General features: G+C 35.4%; 1 protein-coding gene across 4 annotated transcripts in view; it reads right to left on the reverse strand.

The window, feature by feature from the left end:
* Dap160 (dynamin associated protein 160) overlaps nt 1-18,201 on the reverse strand; it is a 213,683-nt gene extending 195,482 nt beyond the window's left edge. For 3 of the 4 annotated variants that reach the window (XM_081768609.1, XM_081768600.1, XM_081768593.1), the window contains exons 1-2: nt 17,994-18,201; nt 10,148-10,188 (exon numbers count right to left, since the gene is read on the reverse strand). In XM_081768609.1, the coding sequence (XP_081624735.1) occupies nt 10,148-10,166 (19 nt within the window). In that variant the 5' untranslated portion in view covers nt 10,167-10,188; nt 17,994-18,201. The remainder of the gene's footprint in view (nt 1-10,147; nt 10,189-17,993) is intronic. The other variant, XM_081768617.1, reaches the window with a different exon arrangement.
* Between the last annotated feature and the right edge of the window lie 5,409 nt (nt 18,202-23,610).

Below are 23,610 nucleotides of genomic sequence, written 5' to 3' on the forward strand. Positions count from 1 at the left end.
CTTGTACATTATGTACACATGTACATATTATCATTTCCAAGTTTGGTTTATTCTGAAGCGAATGATAAATGAACCATTATACTCGCATCAACAATACAGAAGCAGTAGCTACTTAAGTAAATCTCAACACAGAAAACACTAGAATCTAAAAGTGTTAACACTACATAACATATTTCTGTCGATCACACCTTAACTCGAACAAATTCAGCATTTTCATTGTCATTTTCGTATTCAGCATCCTCATTTGATAAAAAAGATGTACTTTTCATTTCCGAAGCATAACAAGTTAAAATTTGTTGTCCAGTGTAATGTTCCTTAACGACGCAATCTTCCAAAATGATAATGATTCAATATATTTAGTCAGACATGTTCAGGTAAGACGGGTTTAGGAGGAACACCATTAGACTTTCTCTGGAACACACAATCCCCAGAGTTGAATATCGAAACTCAATCGACAATTTTAAAACAATGAGTTAGGCACAATTTCCTTCTCCACCATAACTAATAGAATTGAATGTTGTACTAACTAACTAACTCTATGGCCTATGGAACCCGGAGGTTCAATGCCGCGTTCACAAAAGCTCTCCTCTGACTTCTATCCTTAGCTAACTGCATCCAGTTTCTACTTTGTATTCCAATCTCTGCGAGATCCATCTTAATATTGTCCTCCCATCTGCGCCTAGGTCTTCCTAATGGTCGTTTTCCGATTGGTCTTCCAGTCAAGACTTTGAAAGAGTTTCTACTTTCTTCCATTCTAGCTACATGACCTGCCCATCTAAGCCTCCTAGACTTGACGACCCTAACAATGTTGGGTAAACCGTATAAATTATGTAGTTCCTCGTTATGAAGTTTCCGCCATTCCCCATTCCCGTTCCTCTTGGGTCCGAATTTTCGTCTCAGGATCTTGTTCTCAAATACTTTCAGTCTATGTTCTTCCCTCAGAGTAAGCGACCATGTTTCGCAACCATACAGAACAACAGGTATGATTATCGTTTTGTATATTTTAAGCTTCGAATTCCTCAACAGAATTCGCGACAACAAGAGATTTTGAACCGAATAGTAACACGAATTCCCTGCTTTCAGTCGACATTTAATTTCTTCGTGAATATGATTTTCGTATGTTAACATTGATCCTAGATATTTGAAACTATCCACTTTATCAAAAGTATTATTTAATATTTTAACGCATACATAATTTGCCGTATCACGGTCCCGAAGCACTTCCATGTATTTAGTTTTCTCTGCATTTCTTTCTATTGTTCCCCTATTAAATTTACATCACCAGCATATGTCATAATCTGGTGAATATCGTTCAACTCTAGGCCCTGGTTGCTATCTTTGATTTTCCTTATAGCGTATTCCAGAACGAAGTTAAATAATGATGGCGACAACGCATTTACTTGTTTCAGGCCATTTTCGACGTGAAAGCTCGTGGACAAAAATTTTCCTACCCGGACTTTATTTTGGGATTCATTTAAACATATCTTACTTAATCTACTTAGCTTTCTCGGTATTCCAAGTTCTGTAAGAACATTGTATAATGTTTCTCTCCTAACCGAGTCGTACGCTTTTGTAAAATCAATAAAGAGTTGATGTACCGGGGTATTGTATTCCCACTTTTTTTCGAGTATTTGGCGAATGGTAAATATCTGGTCGATAGTTGATCGATTTCGTGTAAATCCGCACTGATAATCTCCAATAATTTAATCTGCGTATGGGGTTAATCTTGCTAATAGAATATTTGAAAGGATTTTATAGGATGTTGATATAAGAGAAATGCCTCGATAATTATTACAGTCAGTTTTGACGCCTTTCTTGTGAATTGGAACAATGATTGATTCTTTCCACTCTTGTGGCAAATCTTACTTGTTCCAGATAAGGAGAATGAGTTTGTGTATCTTGTACCACAATTTTTCGCCTCCAGCTAAAATTAGCTCAGCCGGAATTTGATCTACACCAGGAGATTTGTGTTTCTTTAATTTCTTTATAGCGGTTTCTACTTCTATTCGGTTGGGTTCTGGAATATACAGTTCTGCGGTGTGTATCTCCTTTCCTCCACGCACACTAGTTTTTGGTTGCGTGTTAAGCAAATCGTCAAAGAAATGTTTCCATCTATTTAAGATGCTATCCGTATCAGTGAGAACTGTACCGTCAGATTTCTTTAATATATAAGCACGAGGTTGATAGCCTTTCTTAAATTCACTGATCCCCTTATACATGTCCCAGATGTTTTTATTTTTACTATTATCTTCAAGTTCCTTAATTTTAGCTTTCAAAAAATCGCGTTTCTTTGTTCTAAAAGTTTTGGAAGTTTCCAGCCTGATATCTGCGAAATTTTGTGTAGTTATTTCATTCGGATTTTGTAGCCAGCGTAATTTTGCCTGTTTTCTCTTTTCTGCTAGTTTACTGCATCCCTGGTCGAACCATGGTTTGTTCCTACGTATTTCCGCGTGTCCCAACTTTTCTTTTGCTGAAATTTTAATGCTATCTCTAATTTTAACCCAGGTATCCTCAACACTAATGCACTCTGAATCTTCTAAAGTCGAGAATCTATTCCAAACTTCAATCTGGTATTCCTCTCTTACCTGGCTTTCTTCTAATTTCTTAAATTGAATCTCTCCGTTTTCGGACATTGAATATTACCTTTATTCAACGATAATCTCTCTCGTATTATCGCTGCTATCAGGTAATGATCAGTGTCACAATCAGCCCCTCTAAACGACCGGATATCAATTATGCTAGATTGCCTTCTTCTATCTACTACACCGTGATCAATTTGATTATGTGTTTTTCCGTCTGGTGATGTCCAAGTGTATTTATGAACGTCGCGATATGGGAATTTTGTACTCTTCACGATTAGGTTTTTGGATGTTGCAAAATTCACGAGTCTAACACCGTTGTCATTACTTTCCATATGTAGACTTTCGTTCCCTATAATCGGTTTGAAAATATCCTCTCGTCCTACCTTCGCATTGAAATCCCCTAATAGAATTTTCATATGGTATCGCAGGAGTTGGTCAAATATACGTTCCACTTCTTCGTTAAAACTGTCTTTTATATCATCATCCTTATCTTCAGTTGGGGCATGTACATTTAAAACAATAATATCACACCACCGTCCCTTAAGAGTAATAAAAGAAAGTCTGTCAGTAACAAATTCAACCAGTTTAATTGCTAGTAGTATTCGTTTGTGAACGAAAAACCCTGTTCCTAACTGGTGGTTTTTATTTCCTTCGTAAAACAACGTAAAATTTCCGGAATTCACAGATCCATTTCCTTCCCACCTAACATCCTGAACTTCTACTAGGTCCATCCTGTATTTCTCCAGCTCACTCGTTACGGATTTTAATGCGCCTGCCCTATAAAGACTTCTAATATTCCATGTTCCAAATCTCATGTCCATTCTCTTTTGCTGAGGTCGTGCCAAGTTATCAGTCCTTGTCCGAGACTTTTGTGAATATTTCTGAACAAGTGCTTTTTATTTTATTTTATTTTATTTATTTATTTATTTTTTTTACGGGATGAGGTTGTTAACCTTACCCAAACCCTCAAGCTGGAGGACCACTCCTAGTCGGCTGTCCGCGACTGCTTATTCAGTATATTCGCAGCTAACCTCTATATCTAGAGGCCTTCTCCTCGATCCGCAACCTGAGGACGCGCCATGCCGTGGTGACAGGAACCCACGTTAATTGAATGTTGTACTGCTTGATGAATTATCCACTATTTCTCTGGAAACAATTCAAGAGTTGTATGTGTCAATTCCGTGCTGAATATAAGCTGTACTATAGACTCAAGGTAGTCCAATGCCGTACTAATTAGATAAGAAAGATCTTGTTACTCTACTATTGTCTATATATTGAAATGTTAGATTTATATGTTTCTCTCCAATCCTTTCGACAATGATATCTCGAAAACCAAAAGTGCTAGAAACTTGCCATTTTCGCTGGTCTATTATAAATTTTGCGTAGATTGTCCAGTTCTAATTAAATATTTAAAAAAACATGGCCGTTATTTCTTTATTACATTTTTTAGAGGTACACTAGAATCATATCCTATGAGTTATACATTCCAGCACAACATAGTTGTATATTGGGGTTGAATATATCTCTTAGGCGTTTGTTTCATGGCCAAATGATAATGAAAAACGAAGGATAACCATTTCTCCAGATTAAGATGAATCTTTATTGTTTGGAGTTTTGCCGAATGAACACCATATATCACTCACTGACATTATAATTAATTGTGTACATGCTGCATGCAAGAAGGAAGGAAACACTGATCATATATGAATTACGAACTCCAACCGAAGTAGGCTTAATCTTGAAAACGGTGCGATATGAAAAAAAATAATTGAAAAATCTCCCCTTTATGTAACCTTTGCCTTTTTTAAAAAAAAAAAATCAAAACGTCTTTCACTTGTGTTTGTAAAGGAACATGTACAGATGTGTGGAGTGACAGGGAGATTCATGCTCATATGAAAATAATGCACTGTGTAGAGAGCGCAGTTTCAGCTAGTTATATTATTATAAAGTGATTCTATTATCATAATACAATAACACTGTAAAGTAGAGAATTCTGGAACTTTGTTAGGTAGTGATAAAAATTTATATGATTTCCCGTAACACATTCTAGTAATACGCGAGAAATTTGATCGCAATTTGGTAACAGGTAATTCAGAGATATAATTACTGAGAAATAATTGAAGGTAGAAGTTTCCGCTAAAGGTAGATTTTGGTAACAGATAAATTAAATGATACACGTTTGGAAGAAAAATTAATATTACAGTATAATGAAGGAAAAGGCTTCTAAATAAATGTTTAAAAATAATATACAACGCATGCGTGCTTAGTCCTTATTTTTAAAAAGCAAGCCATTAAAATATCATTAATTATGAATGCATGGCGTATCAAAAATAATTCCAGTCAGTTTTCAACATAGTGGCACTGCTCGAGCTATCTAAACCATTTTTAAGTTGAAAGAAAACAAAATGAAAGTTATGAAAGTTATGCGTTAGTGTTTCCTCTTATAGGCACTGGTTTGATCACTATAGTCAAACGGTACGTCAGTAAAAGTAGATCAAATATGGGAACCCCAAACAGCGTTATATGATTCCGTATGATTTATGAGTAACCTGGAAGGAAACGCTAATGGAACGGAACGGAAAATATGCGATGCATTCGGCAAGGATATAATAACTTAGTGGAACACCTTTAACAACAATGGTTTAACAAACTTAAGAATGGCGACGAATCCCTTTAGAATATAGTACATACTAACGTCTTCAAACTATAGGCAACAAGATACTACTCACATTAATTACTGAGCCAAATATATGAGGCGCTGAATAACGCATTCAAATGCAATGCGGAAACCATTTGCCAACACCTCCACCAGCTTAGAAAACGGTATAAAGTGGAATGATGAATCCCACGCGAATTGATTACCTCCGCGGTGCACGAAGTTCCGGTGGGAAAGCCTGGAATTTTGAACGTATTACCGCGCTTCGAATTCTAATTTAAATTGTAATTCTATATGTTACATACTCTCAGTGTTGAACAAGAACGCTAACTTCAACAAACCACTCAACGAACTCAGAAAGTGTGGATCGGGAAGTGACATGTGCAAATGCTAGGGTTTCTTTGTTATCTTGTCAGGGAAGTGCGATGAGAAGTGGGTCTCTGACGATATACCTCGGCGCCGCACCAAACTTCCAAATAACCAAAATCATCACTGTATTAAGCCAACATAATATACAAAATTCTAACTGGTTGGTAGAGAAAATAGTAAATAAATCACTTTTATATTATGTTCCCGCCATCCCAACTTCAATTTCAGTTATGCTATAATATAACCTTGTATCCCAAACATATCCAAGAAAACCTGTGTGCATCTTCAAAGTTCAAAAGGAAAACTCAAATTCGGTCACCTTCAGCAGTGATTCGTCCAAATTTAGTGAAGTAATATATCGTTTGATATTAAAATTAAATACTAACATTGTATCCCAAAAAAATTATATTAAATTACACAGACCTGCGAAGATTTTCCGGCAAAAATATTTTTTGTGATATAAATTCGATTTAGTGTCCTTATGAAAAAACAGTACCAGTTGTTGCGTAACACGTACAGATTTTTCACAAGTACCTAGCATGTTTAGCTAATGGAACTTCGTTTTCGCCCATAAGGTTTCCATGAGGTGTATGGAATTAAGGTATGAAAATGTCTGAGATAAAAGATTTCTTCTGTTCTGAGAGGATCAAGTTAATCATCAAGTAATACCCGAACAACACATAGAACAGTTGTAGTTCGTGCATACGCAGTTCCAAACATGGTCAATGAACTAAAAAGGCAAGTGGCAACGGTATACGGAGGCGAAAATGTGTAAACAATCCACACACTTTCTGTTATATATGTGAACATTATATAATAAAAAATTAGAAGGAAATATTGCTATTTAACCTAAGACAATAGTATCACGATTTATTGCCATCAATGTTATTCGGAATTCCAATGGTTTGACGGGAATAAAGGAATCACGCTGATAATTATTATTTTTGTGTATGTAAAGTGTCTGGTTTCAGTAAGAAAAACAAAACAACACACTGATAATCCGAGTCTTCCATCAGACGTAACACCTGTGCCGAATGATCCTGATATTCCTATTCCAAAACCACCAATAAAGTTACCAGACAGTGTTTTTCCGACATCTTTAAGTGCGGAGGAAGGTATTGATGAAGGTGGAAAGTGTTGAAGATAAAACTCCACGCCTTTTCAATTAGTGCGACAAATGATCTGACACGCAATCTGGGCTTTACTAAAGAAAAGTGATCTTTTAGGATCACGATTAAGAGAGAAAAAATCTCTTACTTTCTGGGACAAATTCATATTGTTACAGAAATCGGGAAGAAGAATTCAGACAATTTTTTTTCAAGGAGAACTTACGTTTTTCTGTGATATCCCTGGCTTGATTCGTCGTCTTGGAATTGTTTACCTGGACTGGTGTTTTGATTTGAGTGAAAGAAGTCTCAAAGGTGCTTTTTTGCACAATGAGAATGAATTTGCTTCATAGCCAGTCGCCTATTGAGCAAAAATCAATTCGTGAAAAATACCATAATTTAGCCACGGTTTTGCACAGAGTGAAATTCAATCAACACAGATGAATATTGTGCTATGATTTGGAAGTGTGCAGTATCATATCGGGACAACAAGCAGGATATACAAAGTTCCTTTGCTTTTTGTGAATGGGACTCTAGAGACAAAGATAGGACACTGGTTAGTTTCTGAGTGGCCCAAAAGGCAACAGTTCGTGCCAAATACAAAAAACATGTAAATCGTCCATTAATTCATCCTCAAAATGTGTTATTGCCCACATTACATATAAAACTGGGAATTATGAAGCAGTACGTTAAGAGTTTGGATAGAAGTAGTCCCTGCTTTCGATACCTCTGTCAGAAATTTCCAGAACTGTATGATGCCAAAATTAAAGTTGTTGTTTTTGATGACCCCCAGATTCGGATGCTTATGAAAGATCCTACATTCACTACGACGATGAACGAAACAGTTTCAGGCATGAGAATCATTTAACGATGTTTCCAGCAAATTCCTGAGTAATGTTAAAGATGACAACTACCAATATATTGTCAAAACCATGCTGTACAACTTCCAGAAACAAGTTGTAACATGAGTTTAAAATTTCATTTCTTGTAGTCATCTGAACTATTTTCCTGAAAATTTAGGGGCATTCAGCGAGGAACACGGCGAGCTGTTCTATCAAGACATAACAGAAAAGAACGAAGATATCAGGGTTGAAGGGACGTCTGCATAATGACAGATCACTGCTGGTGTCTAGTGCGAGATAACCCTATTCAGGAACACGAACGCAAATCAACTCAGCGCTCATTCACATCGAAACGAAGCAAAAAATAGTTGTGGTGAGATTCATACCTTTTACGAATGAACATGTTACATAGAAGTAGTGTTTTTGTATATTCATTGCAATTTGATCATGTTGCAATCAGAGTGGATTGATTTAAATCAGTTTGATTTAAATCACTTGATTTTTTTAAATAAAAATCGTTGATTTAACCCTTTCAGACCTGATTTTTTGTTTACTCTCCGGTATTATTGTTATTTTGAATTATTATTCTTTATGACTTAACAAATGAAATCAACCGTCAATTCGTTTGCGGATGTCATATTTAGAGAATTATGGACGAAACATTTTGCGTGCATTAGGGTTGAAATACGTATGTAAAATAAAAATGGGATTAATCGAACACATCATTGTGATCTATATAGTTTAGAAACTCAAATGAAATGAAATGAAATCTTTAAGTTTTACGTCCCCACGGTTATGCCGGTTAGGCTAAAGGAGACGGTGATGATGAGAGATGAGTGAAATGGTGGAATGAACAAAGTGGGAGGAAACGGGAGAACCCCGAGAAAACCCACGAGCACGGTGTTTGTCCACCACAAAGTTCACTTGGCGGGGGCTGGGATCGAACCCGGGACCCCAAGTACCAGAGGTGAACGCTCTACCACTGAGCCACCGCGCCCCCCTTTAGAAACTCAAAATACATCACTAAAACAAAAGGAGAATTTATTGCAAATAGCTTGTTTCGCCAAGAATAAAACAGCCTACGTGGCTGAGCTTTGTCCATTGTGATAGCCCCTGCAAGTAGTCTACAAGAAATGTGCATTGCTTCCTGACAACAGATTAAAACACCACAGAAATAGTGGAAACTGATTTAGAAAAGTTCAAAGAATTCTGACATAAAAACCCAGCCATTTAGAATCCTCCAGAGTAATTATATTAAGCTTAAAACTTAATGTACACAAATGTGACCACCAGGTCTGAAAGGGTTAAATTAAATTCCGAAATAAATTAAATTAAAGTGAAAATAAGTAAAATCCAGCCTCTGGTGTGTTATTTCAATTATGGAAGATAATCATAATACAATAAGATGCAAATGTATGTACAGCACAGTATGAAAACGAGTGTTTCATGCATAGGATGATAGGGAAAATCCCGTTATGAACGGGTAACGGAGGAAGTCTGCTTTCTTACTTCGTAACATTAGGTTTTTAAATCGTTAACTATTCCAACGAGAAAATCACCATGGACATTTAAAATAAAAATTCTTTTGTGTGCGCGTCTGTTTGTTTATTCCCAGATAATAGCGGCGTATTTATAAAGGGGTCCGATTCCCTCTCCAAAACTTAAATCTTTCTTAGATTTTATAACTTTAGGCGAAATTTGCGTATTTTATATGTATTTCGTGCTGCAAGTTTCTTTTTTCTTTTTTTTTCTTTTCTTTTTTTTTAATGCCCCTGCCAAATATGAGTAACTTTTGTGAAAAAAAAAAGTCTCATGTTGATAAACGTCGCCGTACTTTTTCCTTAGTGCTTAAGAAACATTGTTTGGGATTAGAGATGCAAAATAGCCGGCTCTTTTGAATTTTTTTTTCATATAAAAAGGGAAAATAACGGAAATTTTGGCCTTTTTTCATGTTCTCTCATATGATCTACTTTTAGTATTAATTTTGGATCCCCTTTGTCCCTTAGGATATGCATTTTACTAAAAAATTACGTAATAAAACCCGGCCCGAACAAAGTGCTAACTATATTCAAAATTACATTTCAAAGGTTTCGCCCGCTTCCCTGTGATGATGAGACACACAACCTTGATATTTTTATATAGTGAGAAAAAAAGGAAATGGTCTTGATCTTCCCCTTAAAAGCAGAGTTTCCTAAATCGTTGGCACACGTACTCGCTTGTTGTTCATAAGCAGTTTATGTACGAAGTTTCACCTCCCAAACATGAAAGTCTTGTGCGATACTCTATTTTGGCATACATTTACAACCCCTCTCCCCCTTAGGGCATGCATTTTGATAAATGTTCTAAATAAAAGGGTGTTAACAGCTAGAAATTCTCCGCTGATATTCCAAATTCTAAGTACTATATAAGTAAGCATCAAAGTGACAGTGTGTGTTTATGTCACGCTGCGAGCGCTTACTTGTTGCCGGTACTATGTCCACACTTCTGTGCCGACAGCAGATACCTGATCACACTTATAAACTAAACTAAAGTAGTCTTTTCCTGGTGCCAGGGTGCTCAAAAGTAACAATAAAGTATGCAAATAATACTCACCTAAACCTGGAGCAGCCATGGTTACGTCTATTTTGAATGACCTACAAAAATAATATAAAAAATATTAGTCGTAATATACGACACACACATAGAAAAAAAATCTGTAATTATTTGTGAAGTTGTACAGTTCGCAAGGTAACACTGAAACAAATCTACGTTAGCAACAGATGTTCAACTCAAATAGGGTAACTGTCCCAGTAATTAACAGTGTACCAGTAATTGACACTGTCGTCTTTTTCCCGCCACAACAAGACTGCGAGGCTAGGTACGAGCAAATGCTGTCATCTTTTATTCCTTTGTAGTGTTGTCAATCCTACACTACTGCTAATATTTGCCACTCGGTAGTAGTACTTCAAAGGTAGCAGAACATTGATGGAAAGTGAGAAGTGAACTGTTTTTTTAGACTTCTAGTAACGGTTTATCTTAAGGTAGGTTGTTTCTGTATCCGACGCATATCAAATAGATCATAATAAAAAACTGACGAGTTAAAGATGTTTTGAGGTAATTGAAGGACTAATAGATCAGACAAAACCGATAAATATAGCTTTTTGAAAGTAAAACCAAGTTTTCAGGGGGGGTGTCAATTACTGGTCACAGGTTATCTGCAATAACCAGTAATTGACATCCCCTGTCAATTACTAGTGATTTGCCTAAGCTCAATAAATATCAGTAGAAATGTGTATACCGCGTATCTCCTTGGAGTCTGTGGCGTATGTAGCAGGACTGATAAAACAGACTCCAGTTGTGTATCCAGCGCAATGGAGGTCATATTGAGCATATGCTGCAATGCTGACTCTGACAAGTGTCCCAAATTGTAACCGGTCATAACTCCTACACAAATAAAGACTTCGCAAAACGGATTGCACAGGTGTAGTCCCCAGAAAAAGACAGTGTAAAATGATATGTGACATGACCCCCTTCCCATTTCAAAAACGTAACCCAAATCCAAGATGGCCGCCGCTGTCGCCATAGTCCCTATAAGTTGTGGCTCCACTTATAGACACCCCATACCAAATGACATTATGATTCCTCACACCGTTTGACTTTTATAAGGGTGTATTCAGACTTTTGCCTCACTCTGTATTTTACCCATGGCTTCTTAGTCATAAAGTGAATTTTTCAGTAAATTTTCTTTTTCTGTGCTATGAATATTTGTATTATTTCAGTATTAACATCCGTTGTATACAAAAATATTGTAATAGCTCTATTAGAGAAAGAAATAAACATATGTTTATGTAAATAAAAACTTATAAATCAGCTTGGAAAGTTGGTAGAAAATTATATGGTTCATTGGAATAAGATTTTAAGAGATGTCAATTACTGGGTCACGATGTGTCAATTACTGGTGATTCTCTCAAATCACAGTGTCAATTACTGGTACAATGAACAACCTTTCATATACATATATTAAAAAATAATATTTATCAGTCTATTATTTTCATGGTGGTGTGTATGGATGAAGGAAGGATGCCTTCGTAACTATACAAGAGATCAGTAAGACAGGCCCATTTAAAGGGTCAAAAAACATGCAATTTGTCAAAGACTGTTCTTATACTGTCAATTATTGGGACAGTTACCCTAAGTAGCCAATTACCAGAATAATAAATCAATCTATATTTTCCAAGATGCAGAAACAATCGCAAAAGTTTACAAGTATTTTATTACATTTCAAAGAATCACAGCTAATTTAAGTAGTAGTCTACTTTACTTGGAATTATGGATGTAGTAGCTAACCATACGGATTAGTTTGCAACATGGTAAAGTACACCGTAAATCCATGGATTTATTTTGGTTAGATACCTGTCATTAATATACATAAACCATAGAATCGCATGCAAAATATTTTTTGGATATACTATATGCTCTTCAACTCCTTGTGACATTGCTGAAAACAATCAGTACGGAAATAACATTTACGAAGATATTAGAAAATGATATCAGGCACCATTCACATGGGTTGCAAAATGTGTTGTTAAAAACTATGACAGAGCATAGTGTTCTGGGAGGTACCATTCCTACTGAGTTCCCACAAATGGAAATGGAACTACGAACTGATAAACCGATTGGCAATAAAATTAAACTGATATTATGGAGAAAAAAAAATTCTAACCCGACCAGATGTAGATGGTAAGAAACTCAAAATCAATTCCGAGAGGACTAAACTAAAGCCTAGGCCTACTTGATTATCAATAATATTAAAAGAGAAAAAAATCTGTTTGAGACCTCCAAAGCTGATTTTGTCGTCACCGACGGTCACTCCTCTGGCGTAGAGATAGAGAGGACTTTAGGTATTATATTTTATTTCTCTCTCAATGCAGAAATTACTGTAAGTGCAACTGAATTTTATGGCGTCTCATGGCCTGGGGCCCTGCTTAGTTACGGCAGTGATAGAGATACAGAAGTATGAATTATTCTAGTAATAGAAATATGTATGAATAAGTTGATATTGTCCGTATCAAAAATCTGCATTTATTTTTTTTCTTTCCTTTAAAAATACAAAACCTTTACAGATCCATTCTTATGAAACTCTTCTTCAATCTTCTTCAGAGTTTAATAGTAGTGATTCTGTGAAAGGCATAGTCTAGAAGCTTCAGGCAGAGGTTATCTTGATATTCACAGATATTAAAATTCACGACAAAATAAGAAATTTTGTCTAAAAAGAATCCTGGCCTGAGGTACAGGCCACCGATAGTGCCATTTTCAGCAAAATAATTAAATATCTCTGGAACGGCTAAGGATATTTTGTTGTTTTTCGTTTTATTTGAAAGATAATGATGTACTGATTTAAATTATACCCTCCATTTGGAAATGTCTCCAAGCTCTCGTGCTGAGTGAGTCTTCTGATTTTTTTTTTTTTTTTTTTTTTTTTTTTTTTTTTTTTTTTTTTTAAAGGATAAAAGATTTTTCTTTTTTTCAAAAATGCCAATTCCAAAAATTTTGCTCTGTTGATCAGTATTATACAGTACTACACTCCCTGATAACTTCTGTGGCTATTGTCTTGATTGCAGTTTTTTTTTTTTTTTTTTAAATTTTTGTTCCCTCAGAAATAACCGTCCCAAATATTCTAAAAATTGTTCCTATTTCTAAGATTATCATACATCCTAGGAAGGAGAACAAGCCACTTTGGTTCTGAAATTTTTCATAATGTTTTTGTTTTTTTATTTAAAAAAAAAACTCGGACCAGTGTGCTTAATGTGATGGATTAAATATGATAAGTTAAACAAATTCAGAACTGATGAAATAGCTTTATTCTTCTGGATTTTCTTGACAGAATCTTCCAGAGGCTCTTCTGGAACAATGTAAAACTATCTAGATTATTCCAGAATGTAACAGAACTCTCTAGAGCATTCTAGAACCATCCAGATACATCTAGAATGTCACAGAATCATCTAGAACAATCGAAACCATACAGAATATAACAAACTTCAATGACATTCCGCAATCATCCACATAATTCTGTGTTTGGCCTAGCACATAAGCTCCCGCCGGAAATCGAACCCGGGTCTCCCACGCCAAAGGCATGTATGCTAACCGCTTAGCCACGGAGCTCTTTAGTCCTTTTGGAAATATCTTTCCCATTGCTGTCCTCTTTCATTTTTATTCTCTTTTCAACATTTGTTTTCCTTTTACATTTCTTATCTTCGTTCTCACAACTGTGCATAATCTGTTTCTTTACCTGAATTTACAACGTTTAAATAGCAATACCAGGTGGGTTATTAATCTATGCAAGCCGTTAGAGCGCGGCGATAACACCTAATCTAACTATTTAAAAAACAGTAATTTAAATTTTACTTCGCGAGAGTCACTTTATAAACAGACGTAAAGAAAGAGAGATTGCAGTGAACAGTGCATGTCTATTTTCATTCACTGTTCTTTGCGCGAGATTGCTTTACTACGAAACGAACATACAAAAGTGGTGCTCAGAAAAGATACAACAAAATGAGGAAAGATGCAGAAACAGGGAAAAGTTCTATGCACTTGATATCACAGTACAGAAACACCCACACAAATACTTATATATATATATATATATATATATATATATATATATATATATATATATATATATATTTAGCAGGATTTCAACAAACTGCATTAGATAATAACAAAAATACGATAATTCGAATTGAGGAAACTACAGTATTTATTAACACTACTAGTCTAGCAGGAACTGTGTTGAACGTGACTCTAAAGCCTCGACTTTAACTCTTGTGTAGATTTTCATCGTGAAAGTGAAATAAACGATTTACCAGACACAATCATACTAGTATTGCTTTTGGACTAAAAGAACCAAAGGGACCCTTCCATAAACATGACAAACAAAATGAACGGTTCTAGAAGGGATGGTTTTAGAATGATAGCCCGCGACTTTTAAGTCAAAGTGGGCTAGTAGCCATATTGGTTCCTTTCTTTATCAAAGCTCAATAACAAAAAAAAAAAAAAAAAAAAAAAAAAAAAAAAAAAAAAAGAATTGAAATCATTAAGTTTAATATCCCACGGTTATGCCGTATAGGCTAAAGGGGACGCTGATGATGAGAAATGAGTGAAAAGGCGGAATGAAGAAAGTGTGAGGAAAAACGGGAGAACCTCGAAAAAAACCCAAGCACACGGTTTGTCCACCACATAACTCACTTGGCACGAGGTGAGATCGAACCAAGGACCCCATTCACCAGAGGTGATCGATTTACCACTGGGCCACCGCGAGCTCAATAATCAATTCACACAGTAATGTTGAGCGAGAGATAGCACGTGAAGGCGGGTTAGTATTCAGGTTGATTACTTCATTACGACTCAACAGGGATGCGGGTCAGCGTTCTAGAACTCTTTCCGGCCGTTCTCCATCAATTACTTTACTTTTGTGTCGAAATCTGGATTAAAGGTAAGAAGAGACTAATTATGCTACTCATCAAGCTGGGTTGTATTTACTGTTAACCTTGGTAATTCCCAGAACAACGACGGAAAGCAAGTGCATGGAGTAAACCCTGGTGTGCGAGATTATAAACATCTCACAGAGCGTATACACAATCATGAAAAATTTCAATGCCACGCTAATTCTTATGTTGTTTATAAACAGTGTAGGAAACATGGTTGCATTGATGAAGTTTTGGAAGAAAGAAAAAAAAATGAGAACGTAATTTTCGGCGTAAAGTATAAGACGGGATATTGAAAGTCTCACTGATATTAGCCAGGTGCAACTCTGCTTTCCGTGGGACATCACAAAAGCTAAACGATCACAAGGAAATTTTCTTACTGTTACCGGTACAGAACTTCTTTCGAAATATAATGCAGTTTTTAGAGGAATTACTGAAACTTTCATACGGGTCTGTAAGCATTCTGAAGATGCCCTAAAAAATTTATTTTGGTTATAGCTACAAAACGTTTTAGTGAAATTAAAGGTGAACTGCAAAGTGTTCTCTTTTCTCGAAAATTCTGGACGTACACAAGAAATTATCAAAGTAGGGCAGCTTCTCGGAACTTCAAGGTGACAATATGAAAAAATATAGTCAAAGTATGCACTTGTGGAGAATCTACAATAAAATTCTTCACCTTTTATATATTTATTTATTTATTGCAATAACGAACCCCCTCAAACGTGTCTAATATAAAAAAGAAAATAAATTATTGAAATTATAAAACCACAACCCAAAATGATTCTGGTGGGAAAATACGGTTTGTTTTCTTACGTCACGTACAAGTAATAATGATCTCATTTTACTGTCAGTGAGTGTGTACAGTGGAAGAGAGGAATATTCGAGGCAAGTTTTTAGTTTGACTCAGACAGTGACTGCAACCGATTCATCTGGCCCTGTTCCCAGAGCAGTTTAGAAATAATTTCCCAAGAACGATTCAATCCATCACAGCAGTCTAGAAATCAGTTCCTCGAAACAGAAAACCTGTTACGAAGAACCCACTCCCAGACTACTCCCGAGAATAGAAATATATTTCACAACTGCGTCCCGAATTGCTCCAGAAACCGGTTCAGATACATCAGTTCCTAAACAACCGCAATTTATTCACAAGTTCTCCAAAATATGCATTAAAAACAACCACAGATAAACCTAACATATTTTAAAAGCAGTAAAAACCAGTTTCTAACGAAAGTTAATTCAAACTATCCATAATCAACTACGATATTTAATTTTCAGCTGAAAATTTCTAAAAGAAAGAAGAAAAAAGTAAAATGTGGACAACTTATGTTCGAAAGTATAGGGGGCTGCTGCCCCCCAAACCCTCTAAAAAACAGCTAGACAAAATACTCTATCAAAATATTTAGTAATTTAAAAAATGCACAAATGCAAAACGAATCAAAAATAAAAATATCAATAAAAAAATTTGAAAAATAAAAAAAAAACACTCACTGCTACAAGTTCTCTCTAACTCAATTAAACCACAGAATGCAGCAAAGCGATAACAATGCCCGAATCTGATAGAAACTTATTTAAAAAAGAAAAATTCAAATTCTTCGGATGAAGTTCATTAAACGCAAATCAAATTTCCTACATTCGCCATGAAACGAAAATTGAAGTACATGCTTCCGCGGATTTGACCAGTGAATAAATCTAAGACATACCAACTACAAGTAGATAGGAAGACCTGACATCACAGTAGAAAACTACCATACGACTGTACATAATACAGACACCTAGTGGAAAAATTATGAACTACCACCAACCCATCTTACAAGAGACATCGCACTAAAGACACAAACGGTTCCAACAAATGACTGAACGTATAAAAACCGGCTGCAGTCACTGTTCTAGTCAAAGAAAACTCTTGTCCTATTTTCATAATATTATGCAATGTATATTCCACACAGGAAACAAACTCAACAAAAAGATGGCGCTTTGAGAGAAGCATTATTCTCATAGCATTATTTGAGAATGAACTGCCACATACTAAACTAAAAAATCAACTGCGGTGCAGATTAAGAATAGGGGACACTTTTAAAATCCACAGGTATGAAATATAATTTTTTTGAATTTTTAATTTTGAACGTTAGCTCCTCTTATCTTTCTACCGCGCAAATTATTAAGTACAGTAGTCCTAGAAACGAATAATTATGTTTTAACATCCGTACAAGTAAAATCACAACTAGTACATCATTAGTCTCCTTAGCTTTTGAGGTTAAACTTTACAATGTTCGATCAGAATGGTATCTTCACGCAGACACAGGACATGGTTAAGTGTAGCAGAGAAGGTTCAGGATATGAAAGCTAGCCAAAAGTAAACTAAACCAAATCAAACCTAACCTAACCTCCTTACCCTAACATGATGAACCTATTCTGCGGCACAAAGGCCTACATCATACTCGACTAATTTAACATAAAACTCCAAACATCCCTAATCTGACCCTATTTCTTTCTATACTATACTATACTGTACTGTATAGTACTGTACTATACTATACTCTTTTAAGGCGGTCCTTTTACCGATCCGCAACTGGTACGTATATTATCAAGTTTACCCACTTTTTGTTACGTATTTTTAACATTGTTAACAGAATATTCGGCACCAATTAAAAGGACATTAAAAATTTCGAGAGATCAGCTCCACGATAATGTATATGTGCTACCACGGAAGTATCGGAAGAAACATCGTATTACCAACTCGAACAAGTTGCACTTTGTAGGTTTGAAAATAAAATGAAATCCAGTTAATTTATATCCTTTGGCACATGTAATGCAAAGAGAAAAAAGGTTAAATATTATAACTAGTTCCTTTATGTATTGCGAAAAAATAAATACAAGAGTTATTTCCAAAATTGACTTTACTTTCATATCTTACTTAAGATTAGTCAATCAATACTAAGAAAATAAATATTAAAACATGAATTTTCCATACAAACCTAAAATATATTTCATTCAATCATATCTCCGTCTACAGGTATCTTTTATATAATCATAAATTATTTACACCATCTTACGAATGCTCAGCAACACCCCTTTTTTGACAGATATTCTGTCGGTGACACCTCATAACAAAAATCAATGGCAATATCCGTAACCCTCATCCACAAAATGACTAGAGCGAGAGAGATTCTCACATTATTATAGATGGCACTGCTAAAGTTCATTTTATTCAATCAATATAATATTCCTGTTTTAACCAAAATTTGAACACATTAAGGACTAATTCACAGAACATCAATCTCTTAGCTCATAAAAATAAATTTATATCACTATATTTCACTAAGTTGAAATATTTTAATGATTTTCGTAAGCAAAATTACAATTTAATAAATAAATTGAACAAAGGAATAGAGTTAACTGTGTTTGTAAAATAGGGAATTTGACTGCATCGGTTTTGTTATTCCACAAATGTCACGTTCCGTACACACTCATACCTATTGCCACCATCGTATAATATTATATTTTCATGCATCTAAACAAAATTAGCAGAGATTTGGTAGGGAGTATATGAAAAATATTGCAGAAAATAGATGACTCTAAAACGCAAACTTTGCGTCATTGATGTCACGTGATATCGAAAATCGCAAACTAAACTGGACCCTATGCAAAGTCGTTTTTAGCGTCGCACTAAGCGTTTGGCTAACGTGTGATTCTAAATTCCATATTTCGTGACACATTGGCGATGTTATCCACAATTTATATCGAAAAAGGACGCCACGTCTATTCTACGGAGTTGTCCAAACACATTAAGGCCGTGTCTAAAGTTTTCACCTGAGATCATCAATCCCTATATAATAACATTGTGAACTTCTTTCCAAAATATTATGAAACTACTTGTCTTATGCAATTCAAAATTTCTCCAGAAGTTAGCCTACCCCAATACTACCTGTTCACTTTTTTTTTTTTTAATCTAGCTCTTATAGTTCATTAATATTACTTTTACAAAAAAAAATATGACAGCGTTGGAAAGCATATAAGCAGGATTTCTTTTCCTGTTCGTGGAGGTGCAGATACCTGGTCCATTCACATCATTGTTCCTCAGTGATCTTCAAAAAGTTGGTAGGGGAGGGAAACAAGTTACGAAATGAGATAAGATCGTTTATCTAAAAATGCGGAGAGAGCATATCTTCGAAGTTATGTTCGTTGAAAACCTGATCATATGGTCGGAAGAACAAAAGGTTGCGGGAGGCAAGACTGGCTGCTGTCAGAAATGAGACAATCTTATCTATCTATATATCTTTTTAGTTGTATTTTGTAACAAGCCTTCTTGTCAAACAGTGTGCACATTCCCTGTTTTCCTATTTCAACTATTTTTTCCTATAACTTTAAAAAATAAAACTTTAAAAAGAAATATCTAGGAAGATGAAAGAACAAATCATGGCATTTCATGCGTGTGCATAACAGTAATAGGCATATACAAAATAAATAAATATTACAATATTTCTGAAGGTCTAGATAATTTGGATTCGATAGTGGTATTCCAAAGATAAGCAAGTGAAATATTTTTCACTTGATTTTGACTGAAAACTTGATCTACAGAATTAATTTTATATATATATATATATATATATATATATATATATATATATATAATTATGTTGTGTTGTGTTATGTAGTATATTTGGACTCAGTTTCCTCATCAAATTTACATTCCATCTTATGAATCTACAATTACGTCACTTTTGAACAAAGAGATGTTTGTCGTTGTTTCCCCTATGTAGTTCATAACATTTCATAATTTTAGGGGAAAATATCTGGCAACGTGTATTATTTCTACTCTCCTGATTCATTTAAAGAACCAATTACTGGTTGGTCGCAAACTAGAATTATTATTTTCAGCTGAGGAATATCAAATTTTCAATCAAATTTGTCCGATACATGAACCTTGTCGCAAATTGGAATGATCACAAATCGCACTGAATCAATGAAAATGCCGACCGAACACCAACTGCCCAAGAAACTACGTCAGACGCATCACTTCCATCACCAGCGAAACGCAAGAAAGGCGCTTCACTCTCGGTTGAGAAGACGAAACAAATTATTAACTACATGACACAACACTAAAACCACGGTAAAAAGACAATATGTAACCGATTTCGCACGAGTGGACCTACAATCGTGTTTTTTGAGGGAAAAAATAAAGGACTATCACGTGAAGTAGTTTTCCAAACCGTATCTGACAGTGATGATCAGCGAATGGCATGTCACGTTACGCGTGATATTGAGTATGAACAGTTTAAAGCCTCGGAGGCCTGACTACTGAACTTCAAACGACATTATAATATCAGGCTGCGGAAAGTGACAACCTTTAAAACAAGACTTCAATATGAGCGCCAGCCACACTTAATGCAGACTGCTAAAGAGTACGTTCACAGCATCAAACAGACGTTGCCTAATTTTGAGTTTAAATATGTCTGTAATGATGACCAAAGTGGTTTTCAATTTGAAATGCATTGCCCGAAAACTTTGGATATAAAAGGCAAAAGGAAAATTGAGGCTCTTGCAATAAGTGTAAATGCTATGACACATTCCTACACAATCATGCCTTTAATTAATTTAAAGGGAGAGTTAGTTGGTAAGCTGTTTACTGTTCTCCAGGAACGAACTAGTGCCTGTAACATTGCAGACTGTATTTAATAGGTTAGTGCAGAAACTTGGCAATATACATGTGACAGCATCAGCATCTGGTAAAATGAGATTACATGAATTGCGAGAATGGTGTGTGAATTGCTATTGGCCGAATACAGGGAGCAGGAATTCACTTGAGCTAGATAGCTGAGAATTATTTAATAATGAAGAGGTGCGACGTACAACAGCTCCACCTGGGAAATCAGTGGAAGTGCGACAAATTCCGAAAGGTACCACCGGCATATTTCAACCTTTGATCTATTTTTTTAGACAATACAAAACATTGGCGTACCATGTGTGATCATCCTATAAAGGACGAACATTTCCATTCAAAACTGCATTACAGAGATGCATTCCCTTGAGTACAATCAATTTCAGTCTCCTCGCTTCACAAGAATGATTCAATAAGCATCTTGTAAATCAGTATATATTGATGAGCCGATCGAATGGTTCGAGGTGCCGAAGAAACACGCTTTCAATATTCCCAGCATTAACTTTTATGATATTTGTGACGCTTCATTTTTTATTAGGTGCTCTGCAAAATTCTGTTTTGACCATTTCATGAATGCTGAGGACTTGCATTTCTTGCATTACGTAATTTTGTCGAATAAGAATGCTATCTCTGGAGCTATGTCCATTGTCACTGTAGTTATCTGTTATCTGCTACAAACAACGAATTTTTCAACATTCAAAGAACTGTAAGTTGTAAACCGTTCTAGATATGGACAAACTAATTAGTGTATGAGATTGGGTGAAAAAAATCATTGTTGTTTGATACCTCACATGGCCCTCTTTCCATTTGAAAAAGTTGACGTCGATCCAATATGGGGAATTCCAAGATGGCGGCCATGATCTGGAATGCCATAAAAACATCCCTCCTAACTCGATTTACATAGTTGAAGTCATAACTATTGTTCCTCCATCTATTTATATATATATATATATATATATATATATATATATATATATATATATATATATATATATATATATATATATATATATATATATATATATATATCGGTCTTGCAGCTATCAAATTATATTGTAATTGGCTTTCTCAAATTAATGTTTCTATTGCATTTTCCTATATTTCTAGTGCTCATTAGCAGCTAAAATTTTTGTCAATATCTTATATTCAACCCTACTCTAGGACAGTAGTTGTTTCCTTTTGCTAACGCAACGGCGAAATGGAGAGGCCTACTTGTTAGTTTTGGTAGAGAATTAAGCGTGGAGGTGAAACCCATTCTTGGGAGGGGCCGCGGTGGCTCAGTGGTAGAGCGTTTACCTCTGATGCTTAGGGTCCCGGGTTCGATCCCATCCCCCGCCAAGTAAACTTTGTGATGGACAAACACCGTGTGCGTGAGTTTTCTTGGGGTTCTCCCGTTTCCTCCCACTTTCTTCATTCCACTATTTCATTCATTACTCATCATCGCCGTCTCCTTTAGCCTAACCGGCATAACCGTGGGACGTAAAACTCAAAGATTTAATTTCATTTTCCCATTCTTGAGACGCTGAATCCATTAAAAAAAATCGCATCTACCAGGTCTGCTGTTATTGTTCAATAGTGATCAACGTAAAATCCAGAAATGGTTATCTTCTACCTCTTCCATTTCATTAGATGGTTAAGAGAGGATATGAAACCTATTCTTGAAATACTGAATATATATATATATATATATATATATATATATATATATATATATATATATATATATATATATATATATATTAGGGTGGTCCAGCATAGAACGGTAAAGAAAAAAGATAAAAAGATCTCTGATCTAAACGCATAGTTGCCAATTTTGATCCATGTGGTCTAAATATACTGAATGAAATATTTCATCGCAGTAAAAAAATATTTAGAGGTCACTCAAAACTTTCAATTATGCTCCATACCTGTTATTTGAAATATTGAACGTATTCGCATTTAAGCGGTGATGGACCTTTTCGTTGTTTTGTGCAATGATTGTGAATTTCATCCAAAAACAACATTTAAAGTGACCAGGATTTCGTAATAGGGGGAGAAGGGGTCCGTGACATGATATAACCCCGTTATAACAATATCCATTTTTAACTTACACCCCCAGTTACCTCCACACAAAGCTACTCATAAGAAAGAGTAACCAAACGCTTGCTGTAGCTTTTTATTTTTAACGCTGATTCTTCTTTTTCTTGTTTCTTTTTGTTTAATCCTTCCTTAATTTTTCTATTTTTTGGTTTCGAAGGGGGGTCCATACCCCCCCTTGGCTACGTGCCTGAAATGGCGTTTCTAGTGTAGTCATAAATATAAGACATATAAGTCCACGACTGGAAGAGAAACGGAGTTATATTTATGATTGGTATCGTCTAAAATACGGATAAATTTCACCTAATTAATTATGCACCTTCCACAATTTTAGAGAACATACTAGAGGTCCAAATATTCCACTGTTTCAACTTTCCAAGAGTTTTGAGCAAACCTTAAGCATTATAATTTTAAGGCGCTGGAAGGCGAACGCCTTCCCATGCCATATGTACGAACACTGAAAAATGAAGTTGTTATGTTTCTACAAAATTGTCTTGTACATAAGGAAGATAATAACTATGTTCCCCGTGATGACTATAAAGAAATGATAGAGCTTTACCTGTTGATACTTGGTGAATCTCCAAAGGAGTATCGTTTCAAGTCACCAGGTGCTTACCATATGGCTCGTTGGATGGGAAAGGTAATATGCTGCTTCAAGATATAAATTTTCCGTGAAATGTTTAAGCTTACAGTCAAAGAGGAAAAAAATCTGCGTGAAGTGTGTTTATTTACAAGTCTCATATACGTGAAAGCTTGGACTTCGTGTCCCAAGACGGGAGCAGGAAAATTCAGTGTAGGAAATTTCAGTGTAGGAAAATTCGGAGTACGAAAATTTGGGGTAGGAAAATTCGGTGTAC

The sequence above is a fragment of the Thermobia domestica genome, chromosome 1, assembly GCF_964235325.1.
Source record: "Thermobia domestica chromosome 1, izTheDome1.hap1.1, whole genome shotgun sequence".
In the NCBI taxonomy this organism is placed as follows: domain Eukaryota; kingdom Metazoa; phylum Arthropoda; class Insecta; order Zygentoma; family Lepismatidae; genus Thermobia; species Thermobia domestica.